This window comes from Charadrius vociferus, unplaced genomic scaffold, assembly GCF_000708025.1.
Source record: "Charadrius vociferus isolate BGI_N301 unplaced genomic scaffold, ASM70802v2 scaffold702, whole genome shotgun sequence".
In the NCBI taxonomy this organism is placed as follows: Eukaryota; Metazoa; Chordata; class Aves; order Charadriiformes; family Charadriidae; genus Charadrius; species Charadrius vociferus.
In genome coordinates, this window is record NW_009647433.1 from 844,676 (window position 1) to 863,831 (window position 19,156).

Below are 19,156 nucleotides of genomic sequence, written 5' to 3' on the forward strand. Positions count from 1 at the left end.
AACGGCTTCCCAGATGTGTGTTTCTGGGTGTCCTTTTCCCAGCACTAGTTCATTCTTCTTCGCTTGGCACCACGCATCTTCTTCAGCCTGGTGGACAGCAGTAACACAACCACCTTGGTTTTGTGGGGAAACCTCTGCTGTCCCTGGATATCTCCCATATCTGCTGTTTAACAGAGTTACTCCGAAGGCAGTTGCTGCTTTTCCTGCCTCCCACTGGCTGCAGTACCAAGCTAGAGATTCCTGCGGTACCGGCCAGCTTTGCACCTCCAGTCTGCTGCAGATAGTCGTTGCCTAAATCTCAGGTCTGGCAGGGCAATATATTAAGACCCAGAGGACTTGCATGTGGTGACAAGTAGTAAATCAGAACCAAATACGATGCTTTGGCTTGTAAACCAGGAGGTGTGTCCCTGCAAAACTGTGGTGAAGGGTCCAGCTCTATAGATGAAGGCACTGAAATTCAGTTAGAACCACCCAAGGATTTGTTTGCTGTGGAGATGCTGAGGAGGTGGTGATGGCAAGCGATGTTGCTGCTGCCCCATCTGCATGCGTGTTGCAGTGGATTTGGTTTATGTGATCGTACACTGATTTTATGAAAAAACTTGCCTTACTTAATCAGTAAAGATTGAAAAATTGCTAAAGTGAGACAGGGTCTTGGGTGTCTGTTTATAACTGAGAGCCAGTTGTTTGCTTTTGCAAGTGACAGTGAAGTTCCTGGACAACATGAGCTTTCTTGGAAAGTGTTGTCTGTTGCGTAATGTATGTAGTAAATCAGGTTTTGAATGGGTATGGAGTTACACTGTTGTCCTGAATTCTGCAGTTGTCCTGGCTAGCAATCACTGTAACGAATTAAACTGAACTTACCTGTCTGGTGCAGTTATGTGCTAGTCAGAATCGTAGAATGGTTAGAGTTGGAAGGGACCTTTAAAGTCCACCCAGTCCCACCCCCTGCCCTGGGCAGGGACACCTCCCACCAGCCCAGGTTGCTCCAAGCCCCGTCCAACCTGGCCTTGAACACCTCCAGGGATGGGGCAGCCACAGCTTCTCGGGGCAACCTGGGCCAGTGCCGCATCACCCTCACAGTCAACAATTTCTTCCTAATATCTGACCTAAATCTCCCCTCCTTCAGTTTAAAACCATCCCTCCCCTTGTCTTATGGCTCCACTCCCTGATCCAGAGTCCCTCCCCAGCTCTCCTGGAGCACCTTTAGGCACTGGAAGGGGTTCTAAGGTCTCCCCGGAGCCTTCTCTTCTCCAGGCTGAACCCCGCCAACTCTCCCAGCCTGTCCTCCCAGCATTCCAGTGGTTTTGGGTTACTGCGCTCCTAACGCACAATTGCTCTGCTGTTCTTGGGAAACCCATCTGGTGTAAAAGGAGTCAGTGGAAAGGAAGCAGAGTGGTTTCATCCCGAATTACTTTAGAGCTGGGCGAGTGCTGTTTGTGTTCGGTCTTGCCTGCCCCTGTTGCTTTTAGCTTGCACTGATTTGAACAGTGCGCTTGCAAAGAGGGCTCACTCGTGTGCCCAGTTAGGTGAGATGAGGAGGGGCATGAAATTTTAATACAGTTGTGCTTTTGCCGTTGGTCAGGGAATCTGTCAGGTCTGTCCTTTCTTTTGTAGCGTGCAGAGATGTTCTGTTTCCTTCCCAAATTTTCCCAAAGCTGAACAAGCAAATCATGCCTGTCATGTCATTCCTAATAATACCGCTGCCTAAAAAAAGGACATGATAGCACATCAGGATATCCGTGCTCTCTGGCCAACTGTGGTTTATAAAGCAACTCTGCAAAAGGAGCAGAAAATTAATGTTGTTTTGTTTAAAAAAAATACCACGTCCCTGGTTTATTCTGGGCCAGAGAACGGCTCTTGATTTCTGTCACTTCTGAAGAGATGAAGATAGCTGTTATTTTTAAACTTGAAGTTCCCACTTATTGTGTTTATTTCTCTTCCAGTTTGGTTTCCCTTTTTTAGCTGCTGTTGATGGGGGAAGCGGGGAATTTCCGGACTTGGTTATTTGCCCAGAGAGTGCTGAACATCTCATTCCCTGTATTCAAGGCATAGTGGTATTTTCAGGTCCTAAAGCCACTGAAATGCAAGAGTTTGTCAAATGCGTACAGTAAGCTCTCCTGAAGTTCAGAAAATCTCTAGGTGAAGAACCCCTAGTCTGACTGCTCCGAGATCTGTTAACATGAGTTGAACGCAGCAGGAGTCCTCTGCCAAAGTGACCTTTCGCCATGCTTTTGTTCCAACCCTGCTGCAGAATCTGAACCAGAACCCACGGACGCTGCTGCCGAAGTTTTATGGACTGTACTGTGTGCAATCGGGGGGCAAAAACATCCGTGTGGTCGTGATGAACAACATTCTGCCTCGCGTGGTGAAAATGCACCTGAAATTTGACCTGAAAGGCTCGACCTATAAACGCCGGGCATCCAAGAAGGAAAAAGAAAAGTCCAGCCCTACATACAAGGATCTCGACTTCATACAAGACATGCCCGAGGGCCTGATGTTGGATGCAGACACCTTCAGTGCATTGGTGAAAACATTGCAACGAGACTGTCTGGTAAGGAGGGGGGACATCTTGAGGAGCAGGTTAATGAAGTTCTGTGGCTCATCGAGCATGAGGAAGAGCAAACGATTGAGAACCTTGCTAATCTGCTGACCCCAAAGCAGGATAAATCCCTTCTACTGCCCTTTTCCCTGAAAGCAAAGCAGTGGAGTGCATTGCCTGACAGCCTCTGAGGACTAAGGCTGTGTTCCTTTGCCTGGTGCATCAAACTGTGGAAGCCTGCTCCACTTGTAGCTGGGCTGTTGGGACTATATACATTTTCCCTCTACAGCGGGCAGCAGATGCAAGGTAGAACAGTGTTATTTGCAAGCCTTCAGCCCTTTGGGTTGTTTGTGGGATGGCCAAACCCTATGCGATCAAATCCAGAGATGACTCTTGGTTCAGAAACACTCAAGCTCTGGCGAAGGAGCTGTTAGTGGGAATGTGGACGGGCTGTTCCGTGCTTTGCGATCTGTGCTGTATTTGAGCTGCTGGCCTGATATTTTGTCTTTGTTCTTAAACTCAATACTAACCTGTAGGTGTTGGAAAGTTTTAAAATCATGGACTACAGCCTCCTGCTTGGGGTTCATAACATAGACCAGCAAGAACGGGAGCGACAGTCTGAGGGAGCCCACAGCACGTCGGATGAGAAGCGTCCCGTGGGGCAGAAGGCACTTTACTCCACGGCCATGGAGTCCATCCAGGGTGGGGCTGCCCGGGGGGAGTCCATAGACACAGACGACACGTAGGTGAAAACCAGGTTCTCTTGCGCTGCTGGGAAGGGCAGAGGTGGAGGCTGGAGTAGTAAATCCCTAACTGAACTGTTCGAGCGAGCGTCTCTCTGGGGAGTTATGGTACTGCTGCCAGTAAAGCAGGGTGGTGCGAAAGGGGGAAGCTGGGGTGGGAAATATTTGTGTAAGACTTCCACTTTGCGGCGATCTCTCTTCTTAGGCCAGTCTGTATGTTGTCAGGTCCTGTAACAGCCTCTAAACATCCACTGGGAGAAACATCCACTGGGTTCTAGCTCAGTGTCCAAATACTGGAGTGGAAGTAGGGATCAGCCTGTCCCTAGGAGCCTGGAATTTGTTCTCCATCACTCCATCTTTGGAATCCTTGACAGTACTCTGAGGGCTTCCCAGTGCAGTTAGCAAGCAGCAACGTAGCTGAGTGCTGGAGCAGCTGGTGGAGCTGTGGGCTGGGGGGTTGCCCAAAACCTGTCCTGTGCTGTGCCTGATCTATGGGCTCTTGGGCTGCAGGTGGCTCTTGTGACTCTATCTCTGGCTCTGTGGACCAAGCTTGCTAACACACAGTGAAGTTTGTTCTTTGTTGCTGTCTGAAACCAGTTGCTCCAGTTCTGATGGAGGATGAGTCACCGTGGAGCCAGGATAATACTTTGGTGTTTCCATTCTTTCAAGTAGCATCTCTAATTGCAGTGGCCTGCCTGATACCTGCATGCTTTTGTTGTGTGCTGGTGCTAGTGGTTGCTGCACCTTTGGCAGGACTGATATTAGTGTGGATGGGACTGCAAATACCCTCATCCTTAAAGGTTTGCTGCCTTCATAGGCAGACAGCTCGCACTGACCTGATAAATAATCTGATCCCCAGAATAAAACGTCCTGTAGCTAAGAAAAAATGACGTGGTGCTTTCTGGCCCAGGCAGAGCTGTTGCCACATGACACAGTTCCTGTCCTGATAGTTGGTGTTTGGGGATCCAGACTGGCAGTAACCCCAGGGACACCTTGTGCGAGATGGCCTGGGTCGGTAGGTGACTCCCCGTGGTTGTGCGCAAAGCAGCTTTGCAGGTTTTGCATTGTATCTGACCACCATGTCAGAGCCCCCTTTTGAGTGCTGCTGTCCGCCCTTCCGCAGGGCTCAGGGGTATTACAGCTGCTCTTTTTAAGGTTGCACTTGCTGAGGTTTTGTTTTACCTGCAGGATGGGAGGAATCCCAGCAGTGAATGGCAAAGGAGAGCGTCTCCTGCTTCATGTAGGAATAATAGATATCCTTCAGTCATACAGGTAGGTAACTTTGCAGTCGTCTGTCCTTTTAAGTGTGTTAACAGCTATTTTAATACTGAATGAAAGCAGGAAGATTTTCCTCTCCTGAAGAGTTTGATAATGAGTAGGCAGGCTGCTTAAAGCTGTCTGTCGATGCATGTTGGGGGCTGTGGATTTTTATCCTGTCCTTAGAACAGCTGGTGACACAGAACCATTTTTCTAAGATATAATGAGTTGCGCACAAAGAAGTTTCCCGTCTCTGCACCTCAGATGGGTATCGTATCTCCAGGTAATTTTCTGCCCCTCTTCCAGCCCAGCTCCTCCTTCCCTGTAGGGTTCCCAGGCAGTTCTGACCTGACTGCAGAGATGCCGCTGTGCTCAGCTGACCTCTCTTGGCTACACTCCAGATGAAGGAGGAATCGTTAGCAGCTCAGTGATCTCTCCTGTGTGGGGTATGAAAGGTGGCTTAGATACAGAGTACGTGCCTGAATCTGTCTCTCTCTTTTTCTCTCCCCTTCTCCCCTGGAATTAGGTTCATCAAGAAGCTAGAACATACCTGGAAGGCCCTTGTCCATGATGGGGTGAGTGCCTGTGCAGGGGCAGGAATTGTCCAGGCCTCGGCAGGATTACCTGTCTTGGCTTCGTTTATGCTCGTTGGTGCTGATTACCTTGCTATTTATAGTGCCTGAACTGGCACAGTTGAAGCTGATGAAAGGAATAGTTCTTGCCTCTTATGCCTCCACAGGGGTGTAGTGCCACTTATTCCCAATCAGGTTTTCTTGCTCACTCCACCTCCTCGCATGTTTAGCTGTCGTGCTACCAGCTTTCCTCCTCTGCTCCCATCTGTCATTTTCCTCCTCCCCATGATACCAGGAGCTGTACGCACAAGGCGCGTGCATTTGTGTATGTGTTGGAGTCCTGCATTTGCTCTCTTTGGTGATTGACTGTGTTTCCACTTCAGTAAGCTATCTGTTAATAAATCCTTTTCAGTGTTTCCCTGCTGTCTTGTCTCCCGCAGCAGCCAGGTGCATGTTGACAAAAGAGCAAACTTGGATGTGGAAAGTATTTTTCAGCATTGCATATCCTAGCTTCCCTTAAATAATAAGGCAAAGGAAATGTGTAGATGCTAAGTCATGGTAGATCAGTCGAATATCAGAAGCAGAGACAGCTTCAGTTTTACTATTTTAAGCAAAAAGTGCAAAACGTTTGAAATGTATGGAGACCCTTGGCTGAATTTTTGTGCCTGTGTCATATGCAAAGGTATCCAGGTGCGCTTTGAATGTCAGCCAGCAAAGCCAGAAGAAATTTTATGTATGTAATCAGGCCAATATTTGAAAAATCCAGGAAGTCGACAAAGGAATAAAATCACCAAAATCCATTATAAAATTACAGCAAGAATATAATCAAATGCAATCAAATCAAAGGCAATGCTTCAGGCTTATTTATAGCATTAATCAGATCATTTCAGTTAAGCCTTTCCATTTTAAGGCTCGATCAGTGCTAAATGTTGGAATAAAAAAGACTGCATTGGTTGTTATAGAAATTCTGCCTTGAGGGATAATTTTAAAATTAAAACAATTGCTTCTTGCCTTTGTAGGACACAGTGTCAGTACACAGACCCAGCTTTTATGCAGAGAGATTCTTCAAATTCATGACCAACACGGTGTTTCGAAAGAATTCCTGTAAGTACCTAATCCAAGAGCTGTTGTCCTTGTGGTGTCGGGGAGGCAGAGCCTTATCTCCATCTTGCTGCTTCAGTCCACGTGGAGAGTTTCTGGGCCGGAGTCTGAGCGGGCTTTTCTGCTGTAATATAGAGCAAAGCTGGGGAACTGCAAAGCCTTCGTGTTGTCACTGCTTTGGTCTGCTGAGACTCCCACCCAGGAGCTCTCCCTGCAGCCCGACTCAGGCTCAGCCCTTTGGAGATGGCGCTTGTGGAGCACATGTGTGTGTGTCAGAGGGCAGAGGCATCTTCCTATGAAGTGCCTTTGGTGTTACAGTAGTTGTTGGTAGTAATTTCTTCTTTTCTTTCCCTCTTTTCATCCAGCTCTGAAGTCATCTCCCTCAAAGAAAGGGCGTAGTGCCTTGCTAGCTGTCAAGACAGCAGGTCCAACAGCTGCGTTTTCAGCTAGCCAGCTTCCCTCTGAAAAGGACGAAACACAGTATGATCTTCGTGCAGCCAGGAGTTACCCTACGCTTGATGATGAAGGTAATGGTCTTGTTTGGTGGCTGATGGCTGTGTGATTACCCTCTTCTTAACAGTTCTTTAGGGTCCTCCCCTCTACTCGTCAAGTTCCCCACTGTGCAGCAACCACAAGTCATCCTTGAGGCACAGCGCTTCATTGCATGTCTTGCTGTGCGTTGCAGGTGCTAAACTTAACCAGGACAGGGGGTTTTGTCACAGCACCAACGGTTAGTTGACTGGGGAAGCAACGCCTCTGCATCGGAGAAGACCAAATCCCTTCTTTGCAGCACTGTATGGTTCTGCAGTAAAAATGGTCGCTTGCGTCACTGCTGCGAGGCAGCTGCTGCCAACTGGCACCAGCAGTCATAGCCCAAACGTGATCAGAAAGTTGAATTTTCCACTCTTAAAAAAAGAAAAGGGGGGGTACAACACCGGAAACTTCATGACTCTAATGACAGTATAAGGGTCAAGATCTTGCCATCGAAAAAAGACAAATGGCCTAGTTCTGTGCTGCCTTTTCATCACTTCCATCTGGGCTAGAGTGGTGAAGGACAGGCTCCTCGAGTGCATAGGTGTTAGATTTCTACCCGGGCAAAGCAGTGAGCACTCGATTCATCTCTTAATTCACTTGGCTATTTATCTCTGGCGACCCAAGCCTTTAATCCAGCTTTGGTTACCAGTGAGATGTCTTCATTGGCATTATGTTTCCTGTAGCGTCTGTCTGTCATGCTGGAAATGGTGCTTACTGGCTCTCTCTAGAGGATGCCTGGGGAGAAGCTGTTGTGTTCATGAACCCAGCTAAACTTCTTGCTTGTTTGTGGTTTTAAGTGACCGGTCCCAGTGAGGGTGTGCAGGTTGATGGTGGCACAGCCTCGCACAGGGCTGGTGTAGGTGAGGTGTTGGTGTTTGACCTACTCATCTTTTTCTTCCTGGACTTCTCCTGCCCTCTGCTTCTGGCCAGCAGGCAGGCCAGACCTGCTACCCTGCACGCCTCCTTCCTTTGAAGAAGCTACTACGGCCTCCATAGCCACAACACTATCTTCAACATCTCTCTCTGTTCCTGAGCGATCCCCTTCGGAGACCTCTGAGCAGCCCAGGTACAGGTGAGGACAGCATTCATCCCCTGCTCCCGCTGCCGTTCCTCTTCATGCTGCAGATCTCGGCAGGCTGCCCTATGCTCTGGAATGCTAATGACCGATTTTAATTAAATCTCTCCTGGGAGCAAGCAGACACAGCTTTGATGGGATTAATTATTGCTGGGAGAAGTGTCAACTATTAAGTAGAACATCTCCCTCATGGGGTGGGGAGTTAGATTTGGGGGCAGCGTAGGATTTCTGTCTCAAATCGGTCCTCAAACTCTACTATTCTGGTTTCTTTCTGCAGGAGGCGCACACACTCCTCAGGGCAGGATGGCAGGTGAGAAAAGTATCTCATCTCTTCTTGCGCTGCTGCACAGAGACCTCACATTTGTGGCATGCTCCTCTGCAGGACTGTGAGCTGCTGCTCACAATCAAATGATCCCCATTTCTTACACAGAGTTCTCCTTACAAGCAGATCTCTGTGTTCTGCAAGGAATCTTAAACATTACCCCTGTTATTTGATGGCAAAGGGGACAAGCGAGTTGTCCAAATTTGTCCACCCAACCAGCACCAGAATCGAGGAAGGTCATTTATGTCCCCCTCTGGGTAAGCGAGCCTTAACAGCAGGAACATTCCTCCTCTGTGCATCTGCCTGCCCCCTGGGTGCGGTGGGTGTCAGTTTTGGGAAGGGCTTTGACTTTGTGAGGCAGTGAGTACCCTTAGACCCCAGAGAAGTAGTTTCCAGTGTTTTCAGAAACTTGGGTACTTTGAGGGTATTTTTTTTCCTCCTCCTGTGGTGATAGGTGGCTTGGAGCCAAGGGCAAGGTAGAACAAAAATCCCCTACTGCACAGTGATGTCTGCATTTAGTGACTCGTATCATATAATTATCTTGCATATTTTTGCACCATAAAAATTACCCCATTGCCTGTGTCTGCATGAGGACCCTGTGTTTGCTGCTGACTCTGCCTAAAACACTTACAAGATGTCCTGGAAAGCTGGGGCATAGTCTTTGAAATGCACATCACAGACTCAGTCTTGGGATATGCCGTAGCCAGAGGAGCTGCTGGACAGGCTGATGTCCTCTCTCCCTACAGTTGGTGTTTGGTGCTTCAAAGGCAGGCAAGGACTTTGGAAGATGAGGGTTTGCACCCTCTTACGGTCATCTCCCTTCGTTCCTAGCTTTTAGTGATTTGCTGAGCTTCAGACCACATACACAGTGAAAAAAATCCCTTTTGTTGTATGTCTCAATGAAAATACCTCTAGATGCTCTATGTCACTGAATCTTGGTAAATTCCTGTCACTGGAGGGCAAGGACCTACTTGCTGTTGATTTGCAGCAGTTGTTAAAGTACTGGGGACCTGCGAAGCACCTCACCATGTCTGAAATTGCTCAGGCAGCAGTGGGGGGATCCGATTAACAAAATGCAGTGACTTCACCCAAGTTACTCCCGACTCCCTTGGTCCCTCATGGAGGGAGCTGCTGTAGGATGTGATTTCATCCAGAAATAGGTCAGGTGAATCAAATTGACTGTCGCTGGACCATGCGGGGAGCTTAGCAGTTTGGTGAGGAGTAGATCTGTCTGTCTCAGATTTGCCACAGTGACAACCACCCCACATGAGTGTGTCCACGTTTGCTATTTTTTGCCTAGTTTCTCTATTTCTGGTGCTGGTATCTCAGCATGTCCTTTCCAGGGGAGCAGGGACCTGTGTACTTGTAGAGCATTCTGTGATCCCCTGCTGAAAGCCAGTGCAAGAACAAAGTTATTAATGCATGAATTTGCATTCCTGAGCTGGAATGAAAAAGACCTTATCCAATTTGCTCAAGAACGTGTCACACCTCTGATTATTCTCATCTGCTAGGGAATTCCCTACGGGTTTCTGAGATCCACCCCTCTGAGGAGGAGAGGAGCGAGATCGCCAGCACCAAGCTGGACAGGAGTGCCGCCTGCTGGCTCCGGCTCGTGGCCAGGGACAGTGCGGGGCAGGACGGTACTGCCGATAAACCCGGAGCTCGTCCCTTCCCCGAGACTGTGCCCTCGACTTGGCAAGCACCCGCTCCTCCTTCCCATGAGGACTGTGGAGCCAGCCCCGCTAGCACAAGCAATTACTTTAATAGCATGAGATATTAAATTGAAGACTGTCACAAACAGCTCCTGAGCGTGCAGATAAATCTGATGTTAACCCTGGAGCGCGCTTGAGCAGCTTTAATGCCCTGGGAGTCTCGGAAGAGGTTGGAGGCTTTCGCCCTTGTGTGGTTGATAGATAATGCTGGGCTAAGTCTGGATGCAGGTTTTCCCCAGAGGCCAATTCTCCTCTTTCCTCCCATGCTCCATTTGACACTGCCCATCTTTTCTGCAGCCCTGGCTAATTAATCCCTTTTCTCTTGTCCTCTTTTCCCACCTCGTTAGTCTTTAGCACTGCAATCTGACAGGACTGACTCTTTAGCCTGGGAGTTTTGGTTATCCAAATCCTCAATCCTGGGAGGTCTGACAGCTCCTCTGAGCCGAAATCAACAGCTCGGTCTGTGCCGGGAGCTTGGTGCCGCGAGTGCGTGGCAGCAGGCAGCCGCATGCCAGGGCAGACCAGCACAGCTCACTCCTGTGGGAGGTTGCGGTGCGAGAGGCTGGGCTGACTCAGGACTGATTCAGGCTGACCTAAAATTGAGGACTGTGTGTAACTAGTGCCCAACTGAGCCTTTGGGCCTCTCTCTTCGGTTTCCAGGTCACACGAGGAGGTGCGAGTTGAGGAGGAGCTTCAGCAGATCAGCGTCGAGCTGGAGCCCAAGTGTGATGTTGAGATCGTAGCTCCCAAAGAAGATGACAAAGAGTGAGTGTTTCGGAGCATCGGGCAGTTTGCAGAGCCTACCCGGTGTCCTTTGGTCTGTGGCAACTTGTGCTGGAGTCTGACTTTGTAGGGCACCAGCTTTCCCGGTGCTCCCCCAGAGAGTTTAGTGAAGCTCAGCGCTGTTCTCCTGACCTGACCTGATCTCGCTGGATGTGACAGCAGAGCATCTTCAGTTCCTCTGTAATAAACCATACAGTCTTACTTGCTCCTTTTCTGATCGCGGTGACCAGACTTGTTTCTTCCCCCCTCCAGAGAGGCGGCTTCTTCAGCCTGTGCCATTGTAACGTCCACGGCTACAATAGAGGTGGAGACAGCCAGCCAGGCCCCCGAACCAGCCAGCCAGGCCTCGGATGAAGATGACGTGCCAGTCACAGACATATACTTTGTAAGATAACTTCTCCACCTGGTCCATTAGGGGTGTGATGGGAAAGGTTGGACGAGGCTGTAACAGTCTCGATTTCAGGCAGTTGGGTGCAGGGCAGTGCCTGCCCCATGCCGTCTTGGTGTTGATTACCTCCAGATCTTAACGCTGGATGGGATTTCGAACGCAGGGAACTAGATTAACCCTTGGAGAACTCAAAACAATATCTAGTGGGGCTCAAATGGGTGGCACTGCTGCTGTGGATGTAGCCATAGGTGTGCTGCTCTACTTCCAAGCACAAGTGCTGAAGGGCTTATCTAGGCCAGCGTGTTCACTCCCAGAACAAGCCAAGGTGAATGTAGGTGCAACCGAGAGGTTCTTCCTTCCTCAGCCAGAGAGCCCAGCTGCTTTCCTGGAAACAAACATGCTGCAGTGGCCTAGAGCCAGAAGGGAGGTGGTTGCAGCGGGGCTGACCTCGGGCTCTGGTGAACTCTGGCTTTTCCTTTCCCTGCAGGCAGATACGTTAGGTGATGCAGTGGAAATCTAGTGCTGAGACAGGGAGTAAGTGAGGTGGTTGCTGGTTGGCAGCAGAGTGCTGTGGAGCCTGGCGCTGTGTTCTTCAGTCAGCTCTTGCAATGTCTGAGCAGTTTCTGCAGACCAGAGAAGAGGTTTTTTAGTAACACATACTTGCCTGGTGGACTACCAGAGCAGAGCTGAGGGTCTGACCCGTGAGAGCTATCCTCCACACCTGGGCACTGGAACCTTCTCATTAAAAGAGGTGCCCAGCTCCTCCCTGCTCCAGCTCGTTGCTGTCAGTTCCATGGCAATGGAGATGAGCTGAGCCCTTGTGATGAGCTCCTTCAGGCTAACCTAAAAATGGCAACGTTTGCCTTTCTCTGTGTTTGCGTGACTCTGCTGCAGAGCTGCTCACTCGTTGCCGAGTCATTCCAAGGCTCGTGGGAGCTGTGGAAGGAATCGGCTCCATTTTAAAAGCTTGTCTGTTTGGGTTTTTATGCATGCTGTTCAAAATGCAAACAGCTCCCTCTAACACTGGCTGCTCTTTCTTTGCCTGTGGATGGCAGCTGTGTGCAAGCTGCCTGCAGATATTGCCTGCTCCACTGGCAAGTGTCTTCTAGCAAGGGTCAACTCCTCTTCCTCCCTGTCCCTGGGCATATGCACTCCCCCCAACTTGAGGGGCACCTCTGTATCCGGAGGAAACCATCTGTGTGCCGTGTGTGCTCACAGAGAGCGTGACTGACTGCTCATCAGCATTTCATACTTCATCTAAGTCCTTGAGTTTTGCATTAAATGTGTGTCGTGTGCTGTGGAGTGTTTGTCACTGCTGGGATGAAGGGAAAAGCTGATTTGGGTTCCCACGGGTGCTCTCCTTGGAAAACCACTTGAGCTGGAGCTCAATTGAGGCTGCAGAGTGCAGCGGGGCTCGGACCACAGCTGCTCTCTTGCAGGAGTGCTCCAGGGGCGATGGTTGGTGAAGGGATGCTGTGTGCAGAGGATGATTTGACGAGTCTTGGGGGACTGTGTGATCTGATCTTTGGAAGTCTGTTCCTAAAAGGAGAACACTTTATCCTCCTGTCCACCTACAGGGGAATAAAAGTGCAGAGATTGTGGCAGGGCATGGGCGCTGCTCTTCCCACGCACGGCTTTCCTGCCCGCTGATCCATTCAGGCCTGGAGTTGCCCAACCCTTTGTTTTTTGCTTTCTCTTTCATCCTCTCTTTCACATCATCCTTTTTTTCCTGTTTCCTTTCTCACTTCACTTGCCCTGGGGCCATCCAGTTCACAGATGGGAGGTACTGGATTTACTCTCCCCGGCAGCGCAGACTCCGAACCACCTCACGTTCCTCTGGGATTGTAAGTGAACATGCTAGCACGTAGGGAAGCAGAGCTGCAGCTTTGAAACACTGGGGCCAGCACTCCGTTTCCTTGGCTGCTGTGGCTCTGTATTGTTTGGCCATTTGGTCCCAGCCCGGCAGAAACCAGGGAAGCATATCGAAATCCCACAAATGGATCTCCCTGTAGGATCTTACAGAAACACGTGCTCTGCCCCACTTTTCGGCAGGCTGGTGACACAGCTCCTGCCATGGGATGGGCTGCAGTATCATCCAGCCCTTGGACAAACTTGCAAGCACCAGACCTGGACAGAGAGGCACCTGAGCCTTTGTAGGTAATGTTAGACTTGGCTCCCTTGGCCCAGGAAGGCAGACAGGGTTCTAAAGAAACCATTAAGATGTTTTGAAGCTGCTAAAAATCCAGTTGCAAATATAACCTATTAGGCTCGTGGCTGGTCGTCTTTCTGGTGGCTGGGCTGGTGAGCAGCTCATAAACACAAATGAGTTAGGAGTTGCTGCTGGGTTAGGGATGATTTTGGTTCTCCAGCCCTTTTCAGCATCACCCATGTGCTTCCTCCTCACTGCAAGTTTTCTGTGAGCGGTGAGAGTTTTTCTTAACAAAAGATGCAGGGAGGCAGTTGAGCATTTAGGGGCTGAATCCAGAGTTCAGGCTGCTCTGGATTTTAGTATTTTCCTTCTCAGGCTTTGGGAGAGCTGATGTCCTTAGAGGGTAATGGCAGTGCTGTCAGAACCTTGGCACGAGCATTTGTATGGTGTGGTCCTCCCAGCGCCTGCCTTTATGGTACCAGGCAGGGGAGCAGTGGAGAAGGCATCAGGCAGGGTGCAGGGGGAAGCAGGGTGCAATGTGCTCCTGGCCTTGGCAAGAGGAAAGTGCTGCACCTATATCGGCAAACGGGCAATTCCTCCTGTCCCCTCGGCTGGGTTTGGCTGCCCCGGCACCAGGAGGGTTAATACCAAGCACCGGATGCTCCTTTATCTCCCCGCTGGGTTTGCAGCTCCCTGCATGCATCGGAACTCCTCAAAAGCTCTGAAAGAGGCTGGCTAGAGCATGTGGTTCAGTCCGGAGGGATGAAAAACAGGATGCGGGGCAGACTTCACACAGTGCTGAGCTTTCCTGCACTTCTAGCAAAGCCCTGTAAGAAGCTCCAGGCAAGGACTTCTCTTCCTTCCCTGCCAGCGGTCTCTGCTAATGTAGCTGCAATTATTGATGGGGTTCAGCATGCGGAGCCCAGTGCTTCAAAGCTCCTCTGGCTTCTTGTAGTTTCTTGTACATCGTAGACTGTTACTTTTGGTTTCTGGGCTGGGAACCCCCCCAGGCTTCTTCCAAGTACCCAGTTCCATTTCTCTTCCTTTGCAAACCCCAGGCTGAGTCAAAGCAGGCAGTTTCCCCTCTCTGGGAGCACCTCTGGAGCCAAAAGAGCCTGTTTGCAGTGGAAGTGGGTGTCCCCTGGGAACACTGGAAGCAGACACCAGCCCTTGAATCTGCCTGGGCTTCTCAGTGCTGTGTCAGCAGCAGAAGCCTGTTTTGTCACACCGATGCCCCGTGCTGTGATAAACCTGTGCTCTCGACACATGTCCCCTTCCCCCTTATTCTTTCCAAGATCCAGTTGTGTTTTGCCTCCTTTGTCGTACTTGTTCCCATCACTCCACTGTCTCCAAGACTCTCAGCAATAACTGTTTCCTTTCTGTGGCCACCATCCACCATGGCCTAACCCACCCATTGCTGCCTTGCTTGGCCTGCAGGGAAGGGGGAAGGCACAGCAAACCAGAACAGGTTTCACTGCAAAAGCCCTCCTGGACACCAGAGATGCCAGCTTGTAGCACACACAGGGCTCAGGACACGGGAGGTTGGGAACTGGGAGTGGGTAGCAGCAACTGAGAGCTCTGTCACTGCCCTTAGGTAAGTCATTTCCCATGTCTCGGTTTCTCTGGAGCGGGGGTGATGCTATGGCAGGGAGCTGAGGTTTCCCTGACATCTCAAAAGCTCTAAAAATCTGTCCTTGTGAGAGGAGAGGTTGTGCCATCCCCACTGCAGCCGGAGCAGGGTACAATGTCAGCTGCTGGCGGGCTGTCCCATGTCCCAGCTGGTAGGGAGCAGGTATGTAACTGAGGATGAGGAAGGCTCCTCTGCTACAAGCTGGCACTGAGCTCAGTTCTCTCCCTCCAGGTGGACAGCTGTTCTTACTGTATTGTTTCCTACTCTTTTTATTTTCTCCTTTTATTTTTTTCCTCTTCTCTCCTTTGCTCCCTGCTCTGCTGCTGCTCTCCTTGCATTCTCCCCGCCGTCTCTGGCCACTCTGGCAGCCGACAGACGAGAGGAGTTGGGTTTACTCCCCGCTCCACTATAGCGCTCAACTCCACTCTGTCTCGGATGAGGAGAGCGATACAGTAAGTGTACAAGAAACGTGTGCCGGGTGCCCGGTGGGTCGAGGTCGGAGCTTGCGCTCCCTCTGCAAGGTCAGCTTGCAGGGGGAGCCGCTGTGGCCTCTGTGCAGCATGGGGCTCTTGCATGGCTGCGGCAGAGCCCTGCTGAATCTTGGATCAGCTCTGTAGCAGCAGGCGAGCTCTCCTGCGCTGGCAGAGACACCCAGTCTGCTCAGCAAGGGTTGTGGCTTGTTCCGAATCGTTTGGTGCAGTGAAAGCTTTGGGGAGCTGAAGTTCTCCAGTCGTGTTGTCATTACTGGAGGATGCGAAACAGCCTTCTCTCTTCATGCTTGTTTGGATTCTGGGGAGTTGGCCGGGGTCAGACCTAACTGAATGCCAGGCGGGTGCTTGGGTGTTGACTCTCTTTTCTCTGCCTCTTGCAGTAATCTCTATGCAGACACAGAAGCCCCAGAGAGCAGCGATTCCCTCTGCAGGTCGATGTGTTCCCTTTTCGTTGATGCAGCCGTTCCAGTGGGATGGGGAAGAGCTTGCTGACACCAGTATTGCTGCACTGCAGGATCCCGGGCACTGCATTTCAGAACGGAACAAAACTATAACCGTTTATTTCTACTTATCCCAGACGTGGGCAGCAAAGAAACCACCCGCTCACCCACAGCTCCCAATGGAGACATCCAGCTGGGTGTAGAGAATCCTGGGTAGTAACACAGTGTTTTCCAGACGTGCACTACCGTAGCTACCTATCCATGTGTGATACTGTGAACCTTTTTAATTTTTTAATCATGTATTTATTTCTTTTATCTTTGCACAGAGACAGCACAAATGTGCTTTTTTAAACATTTAGTTTACTGCACTTTTTTTTTTTGTCATATATTTGTGCATCAGAAAGGAGTGAGACCTCACTGGAGAATTGGTAGGAGCACGTTGCTGGGGAGGGCAGGGACCGGAGTGGCTTCATTTGAGGCAGCAGCGTGGTCTAACCAACTGATGGAGTCAGGAGGTTTAAGGCTGTCCAGGCTCTGCCACGGTTTTGCTGAGTGACCTAAGGCAAGTCACTTAACCACTCTGTGCCTCGGTTTCCCCCGTGCTAATGGGTGTACAGTACCCACTTCCGTTAAAGCACTTAAACCCTGGGATGAAAGGTGCTATGTAAATGCAATGTATTAAAGGCCATTGAATAGAATTTGCTCCCACGTTACAGTAGTCCAAAGTAGCCATGCCAATTTACTTGGATTCAAAAATTGCTAGTGACTTCTCTTGATCTGTAACACTGTGCGGGGGAAGCAAACAATTCCTGGCGACAGTGACATGGTCACCTCGGCTCTCCTCCGGATGTTGCAATGGGTTCTGCCTTCACCATGTGCTGCACTGCTGCGTCACCCCGTCCCTCTGTGCTCGGAGTCCACACTTCGTCTTACCGGCTGTCGCACCGCCACCCGCTCCAGACACACAGGCACGGACCGATGAGAACTGTGCACCTCCAGGGACTAGCCGCGCTGGAGTGCAAGTTCCCCCGTCTGCTCAGCCCCAGGTGTGGCTTGTCCGGACACTGCATCCTACTGGAGCCACTTAGCACCTCGCATGCTCATGGGTGTATCCGACCACCCAGTCCTCGGGGGGTCACGAACATTGGGTTCACACGTATCCTCCGTACCTCAGGGCAGTCAGGGAGGCGCGTGCACGTCCGCACACACTGGAGGCAGAAACAGAAGCCTGGCTCTGCCACCTAACTGTGCCAGGCGGTGTTGTGTTCACAGACTCTGTTGGACAAAAAGCTGGGTGCGTGGGATGTTGCCTGTGGTAACATCTGCCATTGGAAATCGCTGCTTTGGATGTCTGAGATAGTTTGCTTTTCGAGGGCTGCAGGCTTTAGGCGAGAGGATTTGGTGTCACTGGGTGGTGTTGAGACTACGCTCATCCATCTGTCAGCAGGACACACACCATAGCATTGTCTTGAACTTGAGCAATCCCATCCTCTTCTCCCAGAGAGAAGAAAGGAAACCCTTTAGACCAGAGGGACCCAGGTCTTATTCATGTACTTTACGAGCCTCACGTGAGAAAGAGGGTCAAAATCTCTTTATTCTCGTTACAATCTTCAGACTGTCCTTGGGATTCCTTGTAGTGGAGTGGGGAAGCAGGACCCTTCTCTCGGGGCTCAGTCCCCAACCTGTCTTCACAGCAGCACTCGGGATGGGTTAATTCAGGTCCCAGAAGGTAACTGGGCTGGCAGGAAGCTCTTCCCCTCTGCAATGTGCTGAACTTGGTGAGGATCTTCATGAATTGATGTTTTCTTGCCTAGAAGTATGGGACCCAGCCTTCCCCCCCTTGTCTGCAGATGCTGAAGGCTGTAAGGTGTGCTTCTCTCAAGAGCACAGGCTGGGGATCTTGCAAGCTGCTGCCATTAGATGTATTCATGTATTTACCAAATAATCTATCAAAAGTCTTAAACTCTCCCCTTTCGGTCGCTACTTGACAGCTCGTTCACCCAGCTAGTAGCAGCGCTCCATGACAGCCCCTGCAGTAGGCTGGGAATCGGCTCCTGACCCACCTCGTCTGCTTGTGCCAGTCCCGCCTGCGCTCTGCAGGCTCTGTGGGCAGTGCAACACGGGCTCCGCAGTTTGGCAGAGGGGAGAGGGGAGGAGTGCAATACCTACAGACTAACCTGCCTCTGGGCTGAAAAGCAAGAGGCTTCAAAATGCTAAAAATTCAGCCTTTGTTTTGTTGGGTTTTTTTTTTCCCCTCCACAAGCCTGATGCCATGCATAGAGAGGCTGGAGGGAGCCGCATCCCTTCTGCACCTTCAGATGCTGCTTTTGGGTGCTGCGCTGGAGGAATGTAGCTCTGGGGAGGAACGCAGGAGGCTGGGCTGGGGCTGAGCTGAGCTGAGGCGCAGCTGCCTGCTACACCTTGTTCCTGGGCTGGTGGGTTTAGCCTCATCAGGGCTGTCCAGCCAACTGAAATCAAGCATCTCGTTTAAGATTGTTTAAGCATCATTGATGGAGATTTTATTCCTTCCCCTCATTTTGGGGGTCTCTAAAGCTGCTTAGCCTCTGTGCAGGAAGCACCTGAGCCCCACCTTCATGGAGTATCTCAGTGAATGAACTTTGCGAGCTGGAGCTGTGCTTGGTCCCAAGAGATGCGGAGAAACCCAGACCTTTTGCAGCATAGTCATTCCAAGTCTTGCCTCAAGCATTCGGGCTTTTTGAGACAATCTTTGTGCAGTTCCGTAATGCTGAACATTTTGGAGCGAGCAGGTCTGGACACAGAGGGTTGGTCCTGTGAGGGGATGTGCAAAGGGCTTAGAGCAACTTTGTCAAGTGAGGGGACAGAAGGAACCTTTCTTTAGGGAGATGCTCATCTGAAATGGAAACTTTCCCTTTCCAGGCTGGACATGCTCCCTGCGGTGTGTCCAGTTAGCTCAGTGCTGGAGAACTGCTCAGCCTCTTCTTCCCATGGAGGCTAAAAGGACCTTGGAGTTTAAAGCTTGCTCTTAGCCCACCTGTCTGCACTGCGCTGCAGCATGAGAGTGTCAGGGAGCTCTGGAGCATTTCCCAAGCGCTGTCAATGCTGCCTTTGCAGAATGTGCAGAGTCAGGGGAGGGCAGGACTAGGTCTTGCCCACAGGAAAGAGCATCGGCCCTTTTTTGGGGAGGAGAACCACCATCTGTCCTCGGTCTGAATGTCCTGCCGGCTGTACTTCCAGCTCATCCAGGACCTAAGTTGCCCGTGCTTTCTCTGTCAGGGCTCTCTGTAGTGACCCAGCAGCTCATGGGCAGGTGCTGTCCCTGCTGTAACACCCTGCTCTCTCCATCATTGTAAGGAGCGTTTCCTTTACTCCTCTGAGATTTGAGCAGAGCAGAGCAGCCCTGTGAGACAGCTAGTTCCCACCTCACTCTGTCACCGCTCT

The 19,156-nt window shown here is 50.7% G+C and overlaps 2 protein-coding genes across 2 annotated transcripts in view; both read left to right on the forward strand.

The window, feature by feature from the left end:
- The window catches only part of PIP5K1C (phosphatidylinositol-4-phosphate 5-kinase, type I, gamma), a 28,268-nt gene extending 17,644 nt beyond the window's left edge, over positions 1–10,624 (forward strand). The window contains exons 7-13 of the mRNA XM_009880624.1: positions 2,252–2,551; positions 3,076–3,281; positions 5,066–5,114; positions 6,131–6,215; positions 6,578–6,739; positions 9,655–9,838; positions 10,516–10,624. Of these exons, the coding sequence (XP_009878926.1) occupies positions 2,252–2,551; positions 3,076–3,281; positions 5,066–5,114; positions 6,131–6,215; positions 6,578–6,739; positions 9,655–9,838; positions 10,516–10,624 (1,095 nt within the window). The remainder of the gene's footprint in view (positions 1–2,251; positions 2,552–3,075; positions 3,282–5,065; positions 5,115–6,130; positions 6,216–6,577; positions 6,740–9,654; positions 9,839–10,515) is intronic.
- The window catches only part of CACTIN (cactin, spliceosome C complex subunit), a 19,379-nt gene continuing 6,819 nt past the window's right edge, over positions 6,597–19,156 (forward strand). Inside the window, exons 1-5 of the mRNA XM_009880602.1 lie at positions 6,597–6,739; positions 7,680–7,818; positions 8,099–8,131; positions 10,516–10,620; positions 10,891–11,023. Of these exons, the coding sequence (XP_009878904.1) occupies positions 10,989–11,023 (35 nt within the window). The 5' untranslated portion in view covers positions 6,597–6,739; positions 7,680–7,818; positions 8,099–8,131; positions 10,516–10,620; positions 10,891–10,988. The remainder of the gene's footprint in view (positions 6,740–7,679; positions 7,819–8,098; positions 8,132–10,515; positions 10,621–10,890; positions 11,024–19,156) is intronic.